We start from the raw sequence: 22,855 nt of genomic DNA, 5'->3' as shown, positions 1-22,855 counted from the left end.
ATTTATTTAATTACTCATGCTTACTCTAAAGCATTATTAAGAACGTTCTCCCATGCTTCCAGACATGCTGAGCTCCACATATTCTAATACAGTCAAAAGGGGATCGATTATGTAAGTAACTATAAATTCACTGTAAAAAAATTTGTGAGATCGTCAATATTGTACCGAGGGCATCTTTAGAGTATGCCGAATCAGTATAGATATCCTTCTTCCGACACAGCAATACACTTTCAATAAGTATTGGAAAAAGGTGCTAAATAATTTCTTTCTTCCTTTACTTGTTGTTTGTCGATGTAAAATAATGTCTCATTCAACAGAAAATTATTGAATTTCAATAATCTATTTCTCGCCATTATGAGTTTATACTATAAACTAATGATAAGGTAAAATATGAATCTGATAAGTGAGTTTCTAATAATTCATGAAATGAATTAGAATATTACCGCAAATGTAAGTAGATTTGAGATCTAAAAATCTTTGTTATTCATAGTTGTATAAGCGCTTTTTGTTGAAATCTTTTTTTATCTTTTAAGGAATTGGTTAGTCGTCCAGTAACAATGAATAATAGGAAAATTTCTTTGATAATAATGGAACAATTTTGTTCGTAGGAACAAAGAGAAGCAGATTTATTCTATACTCGATAAGTACCAATACGCAATGGGGAAGTGAATGCCATTTTATATGAGCGAATGTGCCCATACTTGTTCATCATTAGAGGACACTATTCGTAATAATTTCCCCCTTTTTTCTTGTTTTCTTTCCACAAAGTGGTGACGAAACTTATAACTTGTACAAATCTTTCCATTTTCCAACTCGATCAAATCCATTCATTCGTAGAGCTATTACTCGATCGCAGACATTTCTGGAACATCTCTAACAGAGGGCCAAATAGTCAATTTTGAAAGAACTTATTGTCAATCTATTCAGATATGAATCTATCTTATTCAGTATCAGTATCTCAATTTCAACTCAAACATGAGTTTGATTCACACTTTATGTTCTGAGAAATTTTTATAAAGTTAAATGGGTTACCTACCAGATCTAGATGTGGTTAACAAGTATTGGGCCTAATTTATGGGCCTAAAGTATATGATTTCGGGTAACACATGACAATCAAGTAACATAAAATATATCGGCAAGAACTAAACTATATTAGGCGTACAAGTCAATGCTTAGTGGTAAAAAATAAATTAAAAAAATCGCCTCTATTTTTAGGATACTTATAGTCTCTCATAATTATGAAAATTCTATCCTCAAAATTTAATTAGGGTTGGACTTGGAGTCTGTAATGTACTCGACACGGTCAGTCATCTCCTAGAGATTTGAATTAATCTATGAATATGTTTGTGACTTTGTTCCAGGTTCAAATTCAGGTTAAGTAACAAAAGTTGAGTAGCAAACTAGTCATTAGCAACTAGAGATTTGAAGGCTGGAAGGGGTGTGGACATGAACATTCTGGGAAAGTTGCACGTGATACGTGTCATATTACAGAGGAAGCATCTACAAAGACGTCTTCTAAATTCTAAGGGGAAACGTTTAAAACCTAGACGTTTTCTCCTAAAGGTCTAAATAAACCGAAACTCATTACACTTTTAAATTAAGCCCAAATGCCAACCCAGTTACTCAAAGCTATATCTTTTAGGCCTAATTATATTTATTCTCCGCAAGATCAAACACCATGCTTTAACATACCCCTCGTGTCACGAAATAAGTGGTCCGTTAGTGGGTCCGGATATAAGATAAAGCCCCTAAAGTCCAGACGTTTCACTAACGTGTCAAGTTCGGAGGTCCTTAATTTTCGTTCTATGTTTATTTTGGTAAATGGTTGTGGGACATGGTTATTTTGTTAATTTTCCCTTTTTTTAATTACATAACATATTTAATCACATTTCATAACTTTTTTTTTTCATGCAAATCACTATTTTGAATATTTTGAATAGTTTTAATGTTTTTAAAACAGTAGAACATGAAACTTAAGAAAATTTTAATATAACTTAATATATTTGATGAAATATTCCCTCTTTGTTTTATTAATATAGTATATATACAAAATCCATATAAATTGACCCATTGACTTTTATACTTTTAGTGCTTAATGTGCCACATCTACTAATCAGAAACCATATATATTGTGGGTTATACCACCACACCAAGAATACATGGTGCATGCATGAGTTGAAGTGTCTAATATTCTCAAAAAAATATGATATTATTACGTTATTTTTACATTTTTAAACAAAACTTTGGTTAACTATATTTACATATTCTTGTAGTTGAATCAATTACATCATTTCTATTAATAGAGTCAATAATGATCAACTCAATAACTGGTTTTCAAATACCTTGTTATAGATTCTTTAAAGACAAAAAACAAAGCAGGTTTGGGCTACTCAACCATTTCGTATATAAAATTTACGTGTTTTGACTGTTACCCAATCGATAATGTCTCTGAATAGATACGAAAACCAAATTAACAAACGAGTTTTTCTAACTTGTAAGTGGTTGATAATTAGATAAACGTACGTGCAGTTACAAGTTAAGTTACATCTATTTTCATCTGTAACCTGTGGTACCCTTATATATATTAACAATCGTTGCACTCGTGCCAAATATTTCACTTAACAAGTTATAATGATGGTGAAGCAGAAGACTTGTTATCATCTTTTCGCTCAACTGGAATTCGTCTAGAAGGTGGACCCACCATGCTTAGTAACACCTGCAAACAAATGATCGGGTTCAAACTTCAAACTTTTTATTAAAAAAAATATATATTAGCGGATTAACCATTAGCTTTCATTATGTTTTCATGACAACTTACTGGTAAGAAAATGAGCCCATGCAAGAAACCAAGAAGAACCAAGGCTAGGTACATTTGGAAGTAATAAACCTGCATATAATATATAATTTTGTAAATACTAAACAAAAAACGGTCATATAATGCATTGGGTTACGGGTCATTTATTAGTATGGGTTGAAACAGGGATGTGTTGGGTTGGGCCACAAATGCTTTTTTGTCCATATAAAAAATTATCGAGTTATATACAGTTAATAACAATTTATAACAACAATAATGTTACAAGCCAAACAGAAGAACTCAACCCTAAAGACTAGTCTGATAGGTGAGGGAACCCATTTGGCTTATAAACCCCACATCAGTTGCCCCATACAACCGATGTGGGACAAGTCTCATGCCTTGCAATGGTTTCAGTCAGTAACAAATAATCTAATAATTTGTTAAAAACGTTATACAAGGTTTAGGAGTGTGCATTATGACTTTGGGTGACTTTCGACCCATTTGAGATGAAATACAACTGAAATTGGCCCATTAGGTGAACCGGTCGAAATTGTCAATGGGTGGTATTTAAGAGTAGAGTGATACCACAAATACTTCAGTTCTTGAGAAGCAAAGGACGATGACTCCCACTAGCTTCGTTAATGTTATTCCACTACAAAAGAAAAAAAACGCAAGAAAATATTATAGTTGCATGTAATATTCAAGAAAATTTTTTCATCATAAATTTATGATAAAATAACAAAATAATATATATTATGTTAGTTATATACTAAAACTATAATTAAATATGTATGTAAAAATCATTGAATGTATATAAAGTAACTAATAAATAACAAACGAGCCAAGCCCGGGCTTTAAAAGCTACTCAGGAACCGATCTCGAGTAAATTAAACGAGTGAGCTCGGCTCTTTACACCCCTAGCAGGAGGAACAAGAAAATGCAAAAGAGAAGAAAGAAAAATGTAAACCTGAAAACCGAAGCACCCATTGTACTCAAAGCCTCCTTTGTCCGTTGATCTCTATCACCGCTACTTACCTGACAGCAAAGTAAACTAAAATTGTGAAATGACCATTATACCCTCGGTAACATTCATTGACATTGATATATACATGAAGTAATTTAATAAAAAAAATGATGTGTTGCGAGTATTACTTACCAAAAAAGCATGTGTTATATGTACACAAAACTCGACAGAAATACCCACTGACATTACAAGGTTAACAACCGAAACAGCATTCAGTTGGATGTCAAGAACAGCCATCACTCCCTTCAAAGTCAAATGAAAAAAAACATATCAACATAAATATAAGTCTATAAATATAAATTAAAAAGCACCAAAAATTAAATATACCAGAAGATCCACAAGAATCATCACCAACACCAAAACGATGATTCCCGAGCTCCATATGCTGAAACAAAAACCGAGAGAAAAATTATTGGACGATAGCATACTACTTAGAAAAGTATTAAAGGTTTACAAAATTAATTAATAAATTGCAATAAATGGAATTTTTTACTCTTTAATAATCAAACACTCCTATAAAAGTTACAAAACTCACCTGCATGTAATGATCAGGCAGACAACAAATACGGCAGCTGTAAAATCATGGAAAATAAGTAAAGTGTTTTAAAAAGCAAAAAAAAACCCGTTAAATAGTATTGAAAATAACTAACAAGTAGCTGCTATAAGGCTGATCAATGCAGTCTTCCATATGTGAAGATATTGCTCAAAGAACATGTAAAATACCGAATAAGGAAAAACCTCAATCTGCATAGAAAAACAGTTATTGGAAATGTATACAGTTTGATGATGTGGCATTGCATGCTTAAATGATGCATTTATCACCTTTAAGTTCTTGGAGACCCTTGAGCTAAATTCTCTCGCAGCTCTCATTGAGTTGACAAAGTCAACCTGAATTATAAAAAAAACATAATTGATCATTTAAGACAAAATATTAAAATTACTTGGTTTAACTTTTAATATATTTCTTGCTGCCTGCTTGTTTAAAGGCGTGTGATATGTACGGAAGGAGGATGCTCGAATAACACCATCCTCAAATCCTGCAAACAAAGTATAGATTATTATTATTATTATTGTTGTTAAAAATTAGTTTGTGTGATTATATTTAGCGCATAGTTATTTATAGATCTTATGAAGAAATCATACGTATGATATAATTTCCTTTATCAAAAATGATATTAGTAACTAACTATATGGAGTTGAACTAACCGTTAAGTTCCAAACTATTGGTGTAAGCCCCATGGCCACCTTTTGCACAGTCAGCAGAAGGAAGAGCACTGAGGAACCATGGTAGCTTCTCCTTAAATTGTCTTGTAGTTGGACGGTCGTTTTGTAAATCCGAGTGACGAAAACACTAAATGCACAAAAGAAAAAACAATATGTAAGATCTTTTAGCCTAAAAAATAATCATAATTCATATGAGGTAGCAAATTTGTAGTAGTTACCGTAGTACAGTCTTTGCAAAATCCATTTACGCTACATGAACCATCACTTGAAGAACAACAAGGAGGCTGAAGAAACAATATTAAATACAATATTTTAATATCATTACTAGGGATATGTAAGGAGACGAGCCAAGCCAGATCTCTTCTAGGCTCGAGCTCAGCTCGCTTAACTGACGGGCCTGGAGCTCGAGCTCGGCTCGTTTCAAGCTTTATTTCTAGAGTTTGAGTTTCGCTTGTTTGCTATTCTTTGATTAATGAACACGCATTTTAAAATATTTTTATGTGTTTTATAATATTTTTTATGTATATTTGACCAATAATATATCTTATTCCGTTATATTTATCATAATTAACATATATACATTAATAATTATGCTAAAAGCGTATTAATTAACTTATATACATTAATAATTATATACAGTTCTTTTCTATTATATTAGTATTAATTCATATTAGATTAGTCTTAGTTAGTGATCCCGGCTTAGTGAGTCCTTTCTTCAGTGATGAACTGTTGGCGGCATTCCTACATTTTGTCTCTGTAGACCGAGGAGAAAGGGGGCTCGGCGGGAAGAGGATTGTACCGTGAGAGAAGCAAGCCCCCCCCTTGCTTCGTACGAGACAGAAAAGAAAAATCAAAAATTAACATATATACATTAATAATATTTTTGTATATATTATATTGTATTATAAACTTATAACCTAATATATATTATTAGGTACTTTTATCATATGTGAAGCTCAGGCTCGAGCTTGTTTGAGGTCAGCTCGATTTGAGGCTAGCAAGCCGATATCGAGTTCCATAATTTTACATATAAAATTAGTAAAACTAACCTGATCATCAGGAGGACAATAAGTTCCGTTATTAAATTTCCTGCAACATCCAAAAGCTTCCGGGGACACCCAAACAAGAAAATCATCAAGCCATGAAGCCGCGGGTTTAGCAATGTAACTGGATTTTGGTGCAAGACATGCTTTTGATATCTGTACGTAAATGGTTTCAATCGCACTTTGTAATTATTATTTAAATATCAGCATTATTTTCCTGATATACTACATGTTTGAAAAAAACAAATCACCTCATTCAAAAGGGAGTTTGAATCACAGTTGTTGATGGAGCATAACTGATTTGTCTGACTTGATTCTGAACTGAAAAAACAGAAATTGCAACAATAAGACAGTTATAGACTATTTATGTATTTAACTGTAACTATCATAGTCTTGATGTCAATCGTGTTGGGTTGAACTGCTAAGCCAAGCCCGAATACGGACCATATTTTTATTATTGTCAAAAACAACAACTCTAACCCAAAAACATTAAAAACTGTGTAACTCTAAACACAATCTGTTTCATGTTGATCGAATTAGTGGGTTAAATTGAATGGGTTAGTGGTGTAAGGATTAAACGCACACACGAAACTGAACACACACGCGAAAGCAATAACGAACACGAGGATTTAACGTGGTTCGGTATAAACTGACCTACGTCCACGGATGGCAACTAGGTATTTCTTTTATTGAGTGACAAAAGGATTACAAGTACATAGCATTGTTTAAATAGAGACTAATCTAGGGTTTGTAAATTATTGAACAAGAAATCCAAACCGGGCCGGGCTTCGGTCTAGCCACCCTACACCTGTCTGCCCATTGGAATTCAACTAATAAACCAGGCCAACAAGGCCTACGAACCCAACAATCTCCCACTCGGAGGCCTTGCGTACTCTCGTCTGCACTCCTGATTGTAATTCTGTAATCTAAACATTTAACTTCTAGTTGCCACCGCCTTCTCATCAATTAACCTGAAGGCCCATTGAAGCTCCCCGGAGCTCCAACCCATCAGTCACGGCTAAAACTGCCCCTGACCCATTCTCTGTCCCTACCGGCTCTCACTGAAACAAACTACCGGATCCTGAGATACCCTGAGAACAAACACCCTCCATATTCAGCAAGTAATACACTGGAGAGACTTTTACAACTGGAATACTGGTTTTCTTAATCCATTGTCGACCTGGAACTATAACTGAAACACGATATGTGCTCACACTGTCACGATGTCCTCTGACTAATTTAACCTTCCTAGCTCGTTCATCATGAATCTTCACTTTGGCTCTGGGTTTGTTACTTGCAAAACGAACCTTCTTCTGCCCACGAGATTCTGTGAACCAGATTTTGTCTTTCACCAAAACTGGATCCACTCCTTTCGGTGACATGTCGACCATATACAACGAACCTATTTTCTTGCCAAGAGCAACCACGAGATTCCCTTTAACTACCTTCCACTGCCCATCTCCGAACTTAACATCGTGCCCCTGGTCATCCAACTGCCCAACTGAAATCAAACGTTTCTTTAAACTTGGAATAACCCTTACGTCTTTCAAAGTCCAAGAAGTACCTGCTGAAGTTATCAAATCAACATCTCCCATACCCGTAACCTCTAGAATATCATCGTTTGCAAGTCGAACCTTTACAAAATCCCCAAACTTTAGATTCTTCATCGTTTCACTACAGTGAGTGGCATGAAACGATGCACCGTAATCCATCACCCATGAATCAACGTTACTCTCAACACTAAGAACTAAAAACTCATCACTACTGACTCCGTCATCTGTGTCGTCTTCTGTAACGTTCACCTCTTTCTTGCCATTCGAACACTGATTCCTGAAGTGTCCTTTCTCTTTACAATCCCAGCATTCAATATCTTTACAAGTCCTAAACTAACTCCTCTTCCTACTCCCACTGCCTCGTTTTCCCCTACCTTACCTTCTATGACTAATATATCACTTGATTCACCTGAATTTCTGCGTCTTGAATCTTCTCCAATAATCAAATCCCAAATCCCATCAAAAGTAATTTTTGTAGACGAACTACAAACTGCAGTCACTGTTTGCGACCAACTGTCGGGCAAAGAGGATAATAACAAAAGACCTTGAACTTCAGCCAAACTTAATGCCGACTGACACTAAGCGGGAGAGGTTCGAGTTAATATTATTAATATGCGTTGTAACTGACCCACCCTCTTTCATTCTTGTTGTCACTAGCTCTCGGATAAGATAGACTTTATTCGCTGCCGAAGGCTTCTCATACATGTTGGATAGTGCCTCCATCATACCACGGGCTGTGGTTTCTTTCATGATGTTAAACGCCACATCTTCTGACAACGACAATGTAATACAAGCCCTAGCTTTCTTGTCTAACTTCTTCCACTCTGCTTCTGACAACTTTTCTGGTTTTTCATCCTCAAACCCTACATCCAAATCTTTCTGACAAAGTAGCGCTTCAATCTGCATCTTCGACCAACCAAAATTTTGTCCATCAAACTTCTGTATCGAAACCTTTCCGTCTTCTACCATGACAATGACTAAAACGAAAAACTAGATAAAACAAAGACAGACACAACAATCGCACGGGCCTGAACTTAACAACTGTTCTACTGAACTCTGTTAAATAATCAACCTATTTTAAACGCAGCAAAATACGAATTGTAAATTAGAAACTAAAACTTTAAACTAAAACGATAAAACCTGAACAAACGCGGTTGGCACTAGTTTCGGTTTCTTTAATGCTTTTTCTGATTCAACTTCTTCAAAAAATAGGATCTGATTCAACTGTTAATGGCTCGTACTTTGCAACTACAATCTTGACCCAAATTTATTTATGGGCTAAACTACCCAAACTTTTGCCCACACAAACTTAATCAAAATGGGCCAACTACCCTTGTATTCACAATCCAATTAGAAAGCAACCACAAAAGAAATCTTATTTAGTTTTCTAATAGAATTTGAATACCAAAATTAGTTCAAGTGGCCTCCTGCCCTTTTACTACGCCCCCAAAAAAATATGTGGTTCAAACAAAAAAAATTAGGTCACCAACCAAAAAGGGAAGACACCACGTTCACGGTTCTTCTTTGTCTTCTTCTTGCGACGATGATGGAATAGATGCAATGTTATAATAGCTTTCTAAAAACAGAACCCAATACTCCAAACGTCGACGGCTCGGTAGCAAAATCGTAGTCAACGCTCAATTTTCTTACCTGCGGCCGCTGGTCCTCGCGGCGCTACTGCGGCAGCGAGAAATAACAGCGGCGACGGCGGAACCCTAGCGACTGCTAGCGATGACGCGGCGGCGTAAGAAACGGTTCAACTTGTTCTTCGTGTGATCCAAACCTAAGCTCTGATACCACTTGTTAGGATTAAACGCACACACGAAACTGAACGTACACGCGAAAGCAATAACGAACACGAGGATTTAACGTGGTTCGGTCTAAACTGACCTACGTCCATGGGTGGCAACTAGGTATTTCTTTTATTGAGTGACAAAAGATTACAAGTACATAGCATTGTTTAAATAGAGACTAATCTAGGGTTTGTAAATTATTAAACAAGAAATCCAAACCGGGCCGGGCTTCAGCCTGGCCACCCTACACCTGTCTGCCCTTTGGAATTCAACTAATAAACCGGGCCAACAAGGCCTACGAACCCAACAAGTGGGTCAACCTGTTTAACTAACACAACCCGTTCTTGTTTAAATATGTCAACTTAAAACCCGATTATTTACTAAAGAGAACCAGAAATTAACAAATAAAGTTACAAGTATTCATAAAGATAAATAAATAAATAAAAACCCAAAATACCTGTAATTATAGTTTTTTACAACAAAATATAGAGGCGGGCCAATTCTGAGATACTCGGAGACATTATTGAAATAACCCTGCAACAAAAATGACAGTTAATAACTTTATATGATAAACTATTTGATAATTTTATAAAAAGTTATTTCAAAAGTCTATACCTGAAGATATGAGTCTCGAGGCAAAACTATTTGTTGTTCCAAGCCCGGTTGAATCCTTGTGCATAATGCCTTGTAATAAATAACAGGGAATTAAGTCTAAAAAAAAGGAACTCTTCAAAATAGTGATAAGTATACGCGAATAAATATATAACTTACAATGCTGGCTAATGATAATGCAGCAAACACGGAAATAACTAATAACTTGACTCCCCATACTCCTAGGATGGGTGCATGAACCTCCTGGAAAGTAACGAAAATTTAAGGAAAATAATATTATATCATTGAAGGAAAATATGTTATTACAAATACCTTCATATATCGAGTAAGTAATCCTGATTTTCTTTTATCATTACCTACAATGGCGAGAATTTCAGATACCTATTGTTAAGTGGACTTAATTAATTATCATAAAAATGTTATTTTACAAACCTTGATCAGTATCAGCAAGTGGTCCGGGAATTTTAATACAAGGAAAACAATCAACTCTGTGGTCTTCGGCTCTTAGAAAATCTAAAACAATTAACGCTACAAAAGCGGTAACTTGTAGAAGGAAGTCCAAGAGAATAGCCAGTGCTGAAATATATACATTAGCCAAAGTTAAACATGAACACGTGCCATCCCTTTTTTTAATTTAAAAATGATTGAAGTTTTAACATGATTATATAAATTGGTGACTATAACAATATACCAAATATTAAGCATGCAATCAAACAGAACATTCAATGAACCCATTCGGTGGGACTTCGTTATGTTCATTTATCTAAAACACGAACGGACATTAACACGTGTCTCGTTCGTTCATTTATGTTCGTAAATATTCGTTCATTTAAATCTATTTGCGTACATATGCTCACGTTCATTCATGTTCATTAGTTTACGTTCGTTTAAGTTCGGTTAATATACTCGTTTAAATCTTTTCGCCCCATTACAGTTTAGTCTAGCTTTATGAAAGTAAAATACCACTCATTACAATTTAGCCTAGTTTTATTAATTTTTCAGGCCGAGATATTGATGTTCACGTTTACTTTTCATTGGTGTCCATTCAGCTATGTTCAATTATGTTTGTTTACGTTAATGAACCGTTCTTTATACTATAAACAAAGACGAGCGTGTTCATTTTCATAACGAACAGACACGAATAAGAAAATCCGTTCATTTAATCATTCTTGTTCGATCATTCGGCCGTTAAAGTTAAACGGATGAGCACAAATTCATTCAACTCGTTTACAGGCCTACTACGTTTTAGAAGGTATCATGCATGTGAATGCATTGCACATGTTTCAACCCGTATCCTTTTCAGGAAAACAGGTCAAAACGACCACTTGTACAATTAAATAACAAACATAAAAACATAAAACTTCATGTCTGACCTGCAAACATAGAAAACACCCGACATGCTGGCATAGGAATAAAACTTCCAACCGCAAACGCTAAAACCTCAGATAAACTAGCCAGAGTTATAGACGGGCCCACTTCCGCAAGCGCGTTACTTATTCGGTCTTCCAAACGCAATTCCACCTGTTGTCTTTTAACCGCGTGTACCAGAATGCACATATTATCTACTCCCACCTGTTCCCAATTTAGTCAACGTTGACTTTCAGTCAAATGGTCAACTGCACTTCATATTATAGTCAACAAGAGGATGAATTGAAACCTACTGCCAAAACAAGAAAAGGGATGACTTCCATTATAATGAGTGTTGACTTTACTCCGATAGCACTGAAAAAACCGACTGATGCAATCACCGAAAGCATTACGAGTATCACCCCCGAAAGCCCGAGTAATACCTGGAATAGAATAATTATCATTATATATAAAAACATTTAACTCTAAAATTATAATAGTGATTATGTTAAATATGTTAATACCTTGGAGGAGATATAAAAATATGTGAAGCGAGGAGTGTCGCCCAATGTTAAGGATATATAAGCAAACATCACAAGGTAGCTTATCTGAAAGATATTTGATAGAAAATAAACTAGTTAAAAAAAGGTGATGATATAAGAATAATTTAATGGTTTTAAAGCTCACTATGAACCTACAGGTGGTTGAATTGTGGAACCCGAACACGACCGTTTAACCCAAATCTAAATTTTTATTTTTATTTTTATTTTAACCAAAAACAGGCATGCAAAGACTTTGAAAAGGAAAAGGTAAAAGCTTTGGAAATAAATTGATTCATTTATAGTAGCATTTGAAGAGATTTGAAATAATAAAATAAATTTTTTTGGTAGCATAACATCTATTGGAGTCAATTATGGAAAGATTTTGCGACCAAAACGGGTAACAGGTCAACCCAAACACGATCTGTTTTTTTAAATGGGTTATACTTGCCAACCAAAAATCTGATTATATTTATGTAGGAATTGGTGGCCCTGTATAAAACTAACACACACAATCATGATATGACATATATACACACCACACATATGATGTATATATAAAACATGCACTCACCAAAACTGTTATAGCATCTGCATTACTTTCTCTTTTCAATTCTTCTTCAATGGAGCTTTCAGATGAATAGGATAATGTCAAATTCTTGGATTGCACCATTGGTAAAAGCTCATCCTGTTACAAAGATTAGTTACATATTGAAGTATATTATTGTATAATTTCATAGAAATAAGATGATGCCAATTTCCATTTAGAAAAAAAAAGACTGAACGGTCAAAAGCACATCAGCCTGAACAAAAATATTAGCCTAGCTAGATATATATTTAACTGTAACTATCATGGTCTAGAAGGTATCAATACACACGATCAATATACAATAATTTTATGATTTAAATTAAAATATAGAAAAATCAAAAGACAAACCTCTACTAACCGGATGAAGGCCTTCTCCCAAGCCACTGCTTTTTTAATTTCGTTGCTTTCCTTATCGATTGCGTTGTTAACGGGATAAGTTATAATAAATGCAGACGCCTGTCTTTAAATCATCACTTTAGGGTCATATGCACATTTGTAATAAGAAAAAAAAAGATCATAGAAATAAGATACCTCAGAGTAATTGTTACCAGAGAAACCTCCTAATGCTGTGCTTGGTTCCAACGGGCCTTTGAATGCACTCATACAATTCTCATCAGAAGTGTAATGCTAAAATAAATCATATAAATGTCAAACTTTAGAGGGCTCAATTTTTCATGATAGATCCCAATAAAAAAAAGAATAAAATCATAACAAAAAGGTATGTTACATCATACATGGTTATAGTAGTACACAATAACCAAACTAATTGTGAGACATGTTTTATCAAACTTATTTAGTTTTCAACTTTGGGCTGTCGATCAGGTCGCATAATTGCAAGTTTGACCAAGAAACATATTCTCAACCATATCCAATATTAATACCTGAAAGCAGTATTCAGCATGGTCAACGCCCCCAAAGTCTTCCAAGTTTTTAGGGTCCATCTTGAAATACTACAACATAAATAGCAAAAAGAAATTGGTAATATGGTAAAAAGCATAAATGAACATTTGATAAACTATTCATAATATATAATTGAAAATTACCAAAAGTTATTTGGAAAATTCTTCTTCCATGATTTAAAGTTTTGTCAAAAGTCAAAACCACACAATGAGGCTAGTGATGCTTTATTATTATTACTATGAGAAATACCTGGAGAATACTTTGTGTGGCACAAGCCTCCCCCAAAGGCTTCATGCATATGTCTGTCAAAGAAACCAGTGATCCACTATAATTTGCTCGAATTCCATCTACCTATTATTAAAAAAAATTAAGTTATTAACCACTTAAGATCATCACATATTGTAGCTGCAGGTCGTGTCTCGTTAGCGTTGGTGAGACGCGGTATGTGGTGGCAGCTAGACTTAGGGGTGTAAACGAGCCGAGCTGAGCTTGAGCTCAAATAGGGTTGGGCTTGACTAATTTAACTAGTAATGAGCTCGAGCTCAAGCTTGGCTCGTTTCGAGCTCTATTTCAAATGCTCGCATCAGCTTGTGAGTAGGGTTTCAGGCTCGAGCTCGGCTCATTTATTATTTTTAATTTATTAGTATTATTATTTTTATGTGTATATTTTACATATAATGTTTATATATAAAAAATATAATATTTATTTATTTTTATCATAATTTTAAATATAGTAATTATTTTTATACAAATATATAGTTTAATATATCAAGCAAAAAGTATATAAATAATAGGTTCACTTAGGCTCGCAAGCTAGCTTGAGCTTAATAAATGAAGCTTGGGCTCTGGCACAGGCGCATTTATTAAACTAGCTTGTTTAGGCTCAGGCTCAGGCTCTGCTCGTTTCGAGCTTTAGGGAGTCGATCTCAAGTAGCTAAAGTGCTGCTTGACTTGTTTACACCCCGAGTATAGAGTTTAGTATGAAATTGGATGTAATACAAAATAGAACCAAGAGGGTAACAGGATTGCATACAGGCTCAATCTATGAAATATTACACATACACACCTTCTAGATTATGAAAATTACATAACTAGTCTAGTACAAACTATAAGAATGCCATTAAAGACATATATCAACTTGATTTCTAGAAAGAAAAATAAAGCATTACCTTTGCTTGTATTTCAAAAAGCAACTTGATATTTTCCTCTGTGACAATAGTTGGCGGTTTCGCATGTGCACCATGAGGTCTGGTTGCCAATATGAGCTATATAAAGTTGTTACCTTTTGTTAATAACAAACTTAAAACACAAAAATAAGTAACTTTCAGATCATGGTGTTGGGTTACCTCACCTGCTCAATTCTATAGAACGGTACCAGGTGGTTGTCAAAGTATTGTTTCTCTTCTGCGGCTCGACTCCCATGGCCCACCCAAAGCTGCAACAACACAACTTCAAAGATATGAATAAAAATGAAAATCATAAAATTAAAATATTTATCAAGATAGACTTTGTGCATACCTTCTCGGGTCGTGTTTCTACTTTAAAACGGATTAAGCCTAAGCCAAGAAGGATAACAACAGCTAGTGATGAATACAATACAAGAATTGGATTTCTAGCAACCCATGTTCCATATAACCTGTAAATTAATATATTTATCAAGATACAGTAAAGTTATATATTATGTGTATCTATTTAGCTTTGAATTTATGAGCTTTGACCTGAAATTTTTAGCCATGAATCCTTGCACAGCCGAAAGGTGGACCCCACTCGCGATTTGAGGGGTACCCTCCAACATCTGATATTAACAATATGAAATTTAATAACTTTTAACGCACAAATTGTTAAATATAGTTATTAATATTGCACTTAGCCAATGGGAACAGACTCCAGGTTAGGTATCTCTAGAGTTTAAGGTTTATTATTTGCATATATTAAGGGGTCGCCCTCCATTCTAACTATAAGAGGGCTGTAAACGAACAAAACAAACATGAACGGGCATGTTCGTGTAACATTAGCCGAACAAACGATCGAACTAGTTAAACAAGCAGGGTTTCCTAATTCATGTCTGTTCGTTAAAAAAATCAATGTCCTCGTGTTCGTTTATGTTCGCTTATTAATAGTATAAACGAAAGGTTCACGGACATAAACGAACGAATAGAACTGAACATAACTGCAAACACCAACTAAAAGTAAATATGACTACCAATCTGTTGGGCCAAGAAAATGGCCTAACAATTCAAATGAATACAAAAACAAACAAACTTAAACAAACGTAAATAGCAAACACAAACAAACGTAGCCGTAATAAAATAAACGAACGTTAACAAACATAAATGAACGAACGAGACACGTGTTCATGTCCGTTTGTTTATTAAATGGTTGTCGAATGGTTCACGAACAGGTCACTGAACATTCGGTCCTTTTACACGCCTAATTAAATATCGGTCCGCTTTTAAACAAATAAAACAAAGGAAGCACTTTACAAATATGCAAATTAATAAGTACCTGCATGGGAATATTTTCATCTTTTTCCCCATTGGTCTTTTGTACTGGACCGCCATTAGTCACATTCGTCAATGATTTATGTCTCGAGGTTGGACTCCTTTCTTTTCTTTTGTGAATCAAACCCCACCAAAGAAACACAGAGGCTAACAATATATACACTATTGCTAATGAAAATTCAATGCATTTAGTCTGCAAAAAATTGTATCATTAAATGTAAAGTATAAGAATAAATATATATATAGTTGTAATAATCAGATGTTTTTTATGAGTTATGTTTTGTATCCAACACGCCCTGCTTGCGGTGCGCGCATATAATGTATATATGTGTGAACCCTCGGGTGGGCAAAAGTAAAATTGCACTAATTTTGACGTTATTTTACTAATCTCGTGAAAATAACGTTAAAAGTGGCGGAAGGTTAATCAGGCATCATGTGGTGGCGTTGATAGCCGAAAGACAAGGGCACATGCACCGATCAGCCGGTGTCCCGATGATTGAGTGCTATGTGCCTTATGTCCAAGGTTTGATGCAAAACTACTATCGAGCCGGGGGTCTCACCGGAAGCAGCCTCTCTATCCCTATGGGATAGAGGTAAGGCTGTCTACATCTTACCCTCCTCAGACCCTACCATAGCATTGCTATTTGTGGGATATATTGTGTACGATGATGATGATGATGTTTTGCATCCAACCTTAAGAGAGCCGATTCTCACTGAGCAAGACCCCGTTTCATGAAGCGGTTGAGGGGCAGAACTGGAACAAACATTAGAGGAAGGACAATCACCACAAGAACACCCTAGTGATGTGTCACCACATGAAAAAGTACTGACATTCATAGGATTCATTCCTGCTGACACGTCAGCATCCGACCGAAAATTTATCGCATACGGTGAACCTGGTAACTGAAGGCCCGCTTTTCGACCAATGAAAGCAAACCACTCTGCAAAAAAAAAAAAAGTATATATATGATCATGTATTTTATGCATGATTTTGCATGCATCCTTGTGTACATTAAAAAAAGGATAAAATATACCTTTGAAATTCTTAGCACCATTTCCCACAAAATCAATAGCCTTAGAATTTGCGGTACCAAACTTTACATCCTTACATGAATCAAATAAACCCTCTCCATAGGTGTCAGTTAGATAGTAGTCAATCCCGCCCACAGTCGAATTATTCTTTGTCTAAAAGCAATATATTTAAACAAATATAAAAAAAATGATTTTAACATGAACAAATGTGAAAAGAACATGTATACAGTCAACAAAGACTATATCTGAAGTAGGGTTGTAAACCATCCAAGCCAATTGTAAGCCAATCAAGACCGGCTCGCTAAACTCAAATCAAGCCGAGCTTAAACGAGCCTAAAAATAAGCTTGTTGAATAACGAGCCCGGGCTTCACTTTTTCGAGCTCAAGCTGGCTCATGAGCCTAACGAGCCCTGTTACTTATATCATTTTTAGTTACTTAATAAACGAGCCGAGCTCGAGATTAGCCGAGCTCGAATTCTAGTAAGTTATACAAGCCTAGCTCAAGCATATTCGAATTCGGACTCGACTTGGCTCATTTACACCCTTAATCTGAAGGCCACCTGCTCATTGTAAGTTGTGTTTTACTTGGGGTCCAGATACTGTTGGGGCCGTGAGTTTTCAAAAAACAATACCTTAAAAATAGATGTCACATTGATGAATTGACTTTGATTTGGAGAGCATGTAATCTCACAAAAAAGATTCAAAAAATTTCGTAAGCACGCTGGACATCCAACTAGAAAGGGTATGGCCTACAAGAAAAACAACATAACAAGATATTAAAAGAAGTCAACTCCTAAAGTTGACTTATAATGATTCATATCTTTACTTGTTGGACTTGTGAACGTAATGTATCGAATTGAGCCTCGGTACAACATATGGATCCGGAAATGGATGGACACAAACTTTGGATCTTAGCTGATAACGTGTCATTCGGCTGTAAGACAAGCAAAAATAAGCGCTAGCTTGTGATATCAAGTCTTACTATTTTTTATTTTATTAATAGTGATTAGCATTATGAACCTTTACAGACGGAGAACCGAAAGGGCAATTTAGTACTTTCCCATCACTCCGAGATCCACATATATCATACATTGCACAATAGTTTTCACCATGTTTTTCCCTAAAGAAAATGCAGATTACTTAGATTCGTAAAGAAGTAAAAATGTTACGAACGGTTTAAGTTACACATAATAAAAAACGAAAAAAAAACCGTACCGTTGCGCATTGCCTAGAGATATGAACAACAAGACCTGCAAATATATAAAGTAAAATTGATTATCTGTTCATTATATTAACTGACATAAAATTAAGAAAATCAGTTGGGAGTTGTTTATTGTTAAACATGACATAACTTGAGTTATAACATAGAGGTGTATTCTAGTCTGTTAATATATTAAACAAATTGCATCACATAAAATTAGAAGGATAAATTTATTTTTCTAAGAAAAAGGCCCGAAAATTTATTTTTCTAACAATTTGGTCGGGCCCGAAAAAACACAATGTTCAACAACTTCATCTGGCACATAATAATCAAATAAATACAGAAAGAGACATAAATAAATAATAAAGAACAATTTGTCTATTTCATACCACTTCCTGTTCTTATTAAATGTAGAGTGTAGATCACAAATACATCATATGAGTTTATTTATTTTATTTATTTATTTATTTTTTTTTTGAAATGAGAACATTTGACTTTATTTAATAAGTTAGAAAAGGATATGTTAAATATTCTCCAAGAACAGGAGATTATATAAGGTCTGACAGAAAATAAAAGGCTAAATAATAATAATAATAATAATATAAATGCAAATTGACTTGACAAAAAAAACTAGTGTACTCATGCTCCACACACATTCATGATGATAAAATCAGGTCCACCATCGTTTTTATTTATTTATTTATTTATTTTTTTGAGAATCCATTTCAAATCCAAAAAATTGACAACTTTTATAATTATATAAAAATAAAAAGAGATAATACATATATTAGAATTTTGGTGATTACTATGTTAAATAGTTCATATAATTATTTTTTTTTAAATTTAATGATCATGATTTGTTTCTTCTTTGTTATCTTTTTTAAGTTAGACCATATTCTCCTAAATTAGGGCAAACCAGTAAAAACTGCATGAGCAACCTACTTAAATGTTCTCCAAGTAGGCAGGAAAAAATTAAAAATGTATATATATATATATATATATATATATGAATTAGAATTTATATCATAGTACTATTTTCCTTGTGAAGTTCCTTCACAAATAGGTTTCCCAGTAGGCCCAATTTTTTACATGTATAACTGCATATAGTAAAGAAAATAATAAAAAAATAAATAATAATATAATATAAAGGTATACTATTAAATGGCATCATTTGTGGAGTTTTCTTAAGACATGTAAACGAGCTGAGCTTTTTCGAGCTTGAGCCAAACTCGTTTAGTTATCATCTTGTATGCAAAGTTTATTTAGGCTGGTCGAGCCTTGTGTAATTTTAAGTTTTACCTATTTTGGACTTGTATGTATCAATTTCACACTGCACATTCGAGCTTTGCCTCGATTAAGGTACCATACAAGCTCCAACAAAGCTTAGACTCATTTAAGGTTTTTATTAAAATATATAAAAAAAAAACTATTAATAACATATATAAATTAGTTAATTAATTAATTAATTAACAAATGAGTGGAGCACGAGCTGAACCATATTAGCTGAGCTAGAGCTTTATAAAAAAGCTCGAAACAAACAGAGGACAAAGCTTTAGTTAAACTCATTTAAGGTTTTTCTCAAAATAAGTAGAAATATAAATAATAACGTATATTAAATAATTATGAAATAATAAATGAAATTAGCCCAAGCTTGAAAAAACGACTCACTAATAGCTTTATAAAAAAAAAAAAAAAAAGGTGGAGCTCGAGAGTTGTTGTAAGTGAAAGAGGTGACGAAATTAGTGATGATGCTATTCAAAGAGAAAATGAATTTGTTGATGAGTTAAAATGAATTTGCTTTAATCATTCAATTCAATAAAACTAAACAAACGGAAACTCAAATAATAATAATAATAACATGCCTGAAAACAAGAAGAAGCAACCGCCGCCGTGTAAAGCCACCGGCTCTTCATCGTAAACTCCGGCCACCGGAGAATTAATCAGGCCTTGGGAATTCAATTGATTGATTGATTGTAGAATTTATAACTGGCTACTATTATTATATATACTCTCCTAGAAATTAATAAAATAAATTTATTTTAGTTTTGATGGTGAAGGGTATTTATGTCAATTTAGTTCTCAGTAGAAGGTGGTTTTTATTTTTAAACTGTGCTATTGTCCTTGCTTTCGGTTCATTTGTTTCTTCGTAAATAACCCACATGAGAATGGAGATACAGCGTGGTTAAATATAGATTAATTCTTCAACTATTATTATTAATAAAAGCATGGGATGGGTTTCATTTGTGTAAAATAAAACATGTGTAGGTTTACTAGAGTGTTTACTTTTGTTTTAATTAATTAACTATATAGCGTTTGGCTATGTTACACAATGTGTTAAAATGGTTTACTTGTAAATCACTTTTAACTTAAAATAAATTCAAAAAAGGCCAAGCAACGGCATGGCCAGTGTTGGTTTCCGGCCAACCGTGGACCCCTTCTCCAACGCTATTGCCGCCACCACTGTAAATTTGTATACGAAAGTCAAGTGACTGTATAGTTTTCGACGATATGGTAAAACTAATTCATACAATGAGCTAGGTGGTAAGTCTAAGAATGCTGGAGATGTGACAATGTAGTACCAAATTAAACATCATAGTAGAGACAAGAGGAATGTAACAAAGAGAGTTACATACTTAAAATTAAGTGACAAATTTTATTATTGGAGTGGTGGTAGGTTAGGCAAGTGCTTTCTAGTAGTTTCACATACAAGTGCTTGTGGCAACTACATTCGGATAAAGATACGTTTCAGGTGTGAACAACAGAATTTGCTCAACATTAATTCATCTCATTCCAAATGTTCAAAAATTATTTTTCTTTTTTTACCTTTTTTGTATTTCTGATTTACACTCAATAAGCATTAATTAAAAAAAAGGCTTCTTATAAACTTGATTTTTAAGTTTATCAATATCAATACTATATTTAATGCATGAGTGGAGGAGCTCTTAAATCTTAAGAAGTACAATAACCATTGCATAAATTATAATCATTAATGCAAACAATTTTGAAAATTTAAGGTTAATATAGTCTTTGCAAACATGATGATGTACAGTTAAAATGTTAAAGCAATTTTGTTTGAAAATTACTTACAATAATGGTCCTTAAACTTAAAGGTACGTTTTGTTAACTTATTAAATAGTTATACATTTGCCCCCTTATTCTAAACTAACTACCCCCACGAAGTTTTAACGATCATAACTTTTGTACATGTTAATATTTTAAAAAAAGGAATTACACCATAAAAACGAGTATTTTATTCTCTTTAAATTGAGTATGGTGTTGCTATACTTTTTAAAACATGTTACGTGATTACGAGTTAAGACCGCAACGGGTCGGGTCGGGTCGGGTGGGCGTGAGTCATGTGCTAGGCCGAGTTACATGTTCACCGACAATGGTTACACGCCCGACGGCCCATTAAACGCATATTGTAGTCGGGCTACGTGCATATTATTGTGAGGTCACCGTTTACGCGTTCAATGTCGTTTATGTGTGTGTACCCCGCTGCATCGTGCGGGCACAAAGCTAGTAAACTTAATATATAGAAGGGAAATGTCTTTAGAAATACAAAAATTATGAATCAGTTGGCCACTCATAAGTGTGGATTTTACTTGTGAGAAAACAAGCTCAATTTTTCGTTGCATGAGTAAAGACTTTATGGAATATCCATCTAGCAACTACTTCACCGAGACACGATAAACCGTGCAGTTCTTTTCTCATCGACGATCGATACATCTAAACACGCTGATAATGTTTAAAGTCGGACACTTATTATTACGGACTAAATATCTTTGATGTCTGCTTTGTTTATGAGAAATATTTACTTAATACTATACTAATGAACTTAGAAAACATTACTTTTTTGGGTTGTTTTAGACTTTTTTTTTCTATGAAAAATTAAGCTCTAACTCGTTACGAAACTCAATTTAACATAATTGTGGCAGGGGATATTATGTGAAAGTGAAATGCTATGAAGTGGAAGAGTTTTTAAGCAAAAATTCTTATGTAGTGGACCATTCATTTTAGCATTACCCTAATTTCTAACCCTTTATTTATAAATATGATGGAATTTTTATGTATGCAACTATACAAACATTAGTGCCCACCATACGACATAAAATATTGGGAATTTAAGAAAATAGATATATAGCGTAAATTTACCATGTTTTTTACCTATACAAAAGAGTTTAATAGCACTCCTTCGTAATCCTTTGCAACTATGGTCGTTTTTCTGTTAAAATATAGTATGTCTCTTGCTTTCCAATGTGACCAAACCGTAAACGAGAATATCACCTTCAAAGCTTTCTTATGTTTCGAAGGCTTCTTTGTGATTCTTTGGGGAGTGTTTATAAATTCCTCAACCGAAAGGACCGAATCAAGAACTCGTAAGCTACATTACCAACCATCTAAATATTAACGAACTATTTTATTTATAAATTACTTTATATTAAAAAAAAGACTTTAACCAAAAGGATTATTCAATACATAATTAACTTGAAGTAAAGAAGCATGGTGTTCACATAAACACTTGGTATATAGTGTTCTAATGTTATATAATACAATGTTATATTTTCTCTCAATTTTTCCTTCTTACTACTTTTAATTATATTCCATTTGTTACGTACACGTGAATCGTATGGTTCTCACTCATATATATACTTAAAATTGCACTTATTAAACACATTGCAATTTTTAATGCATATATAAAT

The 22,855-nt window shown here is 34.0% G+C and overlaps 1 protein-coding gene across 2 annotated transcripts; it reads right to left on the bottom strand.

Moving 5' to 3' along the window:
* Positions 1-2,569: 2,569 nt before the first annotated feature.
* On the bottom strand, positions 2,570-20,115 carry LOC143584500 (uncharacterized). 2 transcript variants are annotated; one of them, XM_077066537.1, is made up of 39 exons: positions 20,015-20,115; positions 18,167-18,201; positions 17,972-18,071; positions 17,778-17,885; positions 17,584-17,700; positions 16,954-17,104; positions 16,613-16,860; positions 15,924-16,112; positions 15,137-15,213; positions 14,937-15,054; positions 14,770-14,853; positions 14,588-14,683; positions 13,668-13,769; positions 13,400-13,468; positions 13,050-13,145; positions 12,867-12,974; positions 12,504-12,617; positions 11,915-11,998; positions 11,705-11,833; positions 11,417-11,615; positions 10,476-10,619; positions 10,356-10,399; positions 10,203-10,286; positions 10,047-10,115; positions 9,889-9,965; positions 6,337-6,406; positions 6,092-6,241; positions 5,261-5,326; positions 5,025-5,169; positions 4,791-4,855; positions 4,641-4,706; positions 4,469-4,562; positions 4,354-4,390; positions 4,146-4,203; positions 3,951-4,061; positions 3,762-3,829; positions 3,380-3,446; positions 2,819-2,887; positions 2,570-2,716 (listed from the first exon to the last, which is right to left on the bottom strand). In XM_077066537.1, the coding sequence occupies exons 1-39, from the start codon at positions 20,063-20,065 to the stop codon at positions 2,627-2,629; spliced, it is 3,849 nt and encodes a 1,282-aa protein (XP_076922652.1). In that variant the 5' UTR covers positions 20,066-20,115; the 3' UTR covers positions 2,570-2,626. The 2 variants fall into 2 exon arrangements, with proteins under 2 accessions (XP_076922652.1, XP_076922651.1); XM_077066536.1 differs by having other exon boundaries at positions 16,613-17,104.
* Between the last annotated feature and the right edge of the window lie 2,740 nt (positions 20,116-22,855).

The sequence above is a fragment of the Bidens hawaiensis genome, unplaced genomic scaffold (genome assembly GCF_021521415.1).
Source record: "Bidens hawaiensis isolate Kalapana, Puna unplaced genomic scaffold, B.hawaiensis_p1.1 tig00033142_1, whole genome shotgun sequence".
NCBI lineage: Eukaryota > Viridiplantae > Streptophyta > Magnoliopsida > Asterales > Asteraceae > Bidens > Bidens hawaiensis.
Note: the sequence above shows the minus strand (reverse complement) of the source record. Positions and strands in the feature narration are given on the sequence as shown.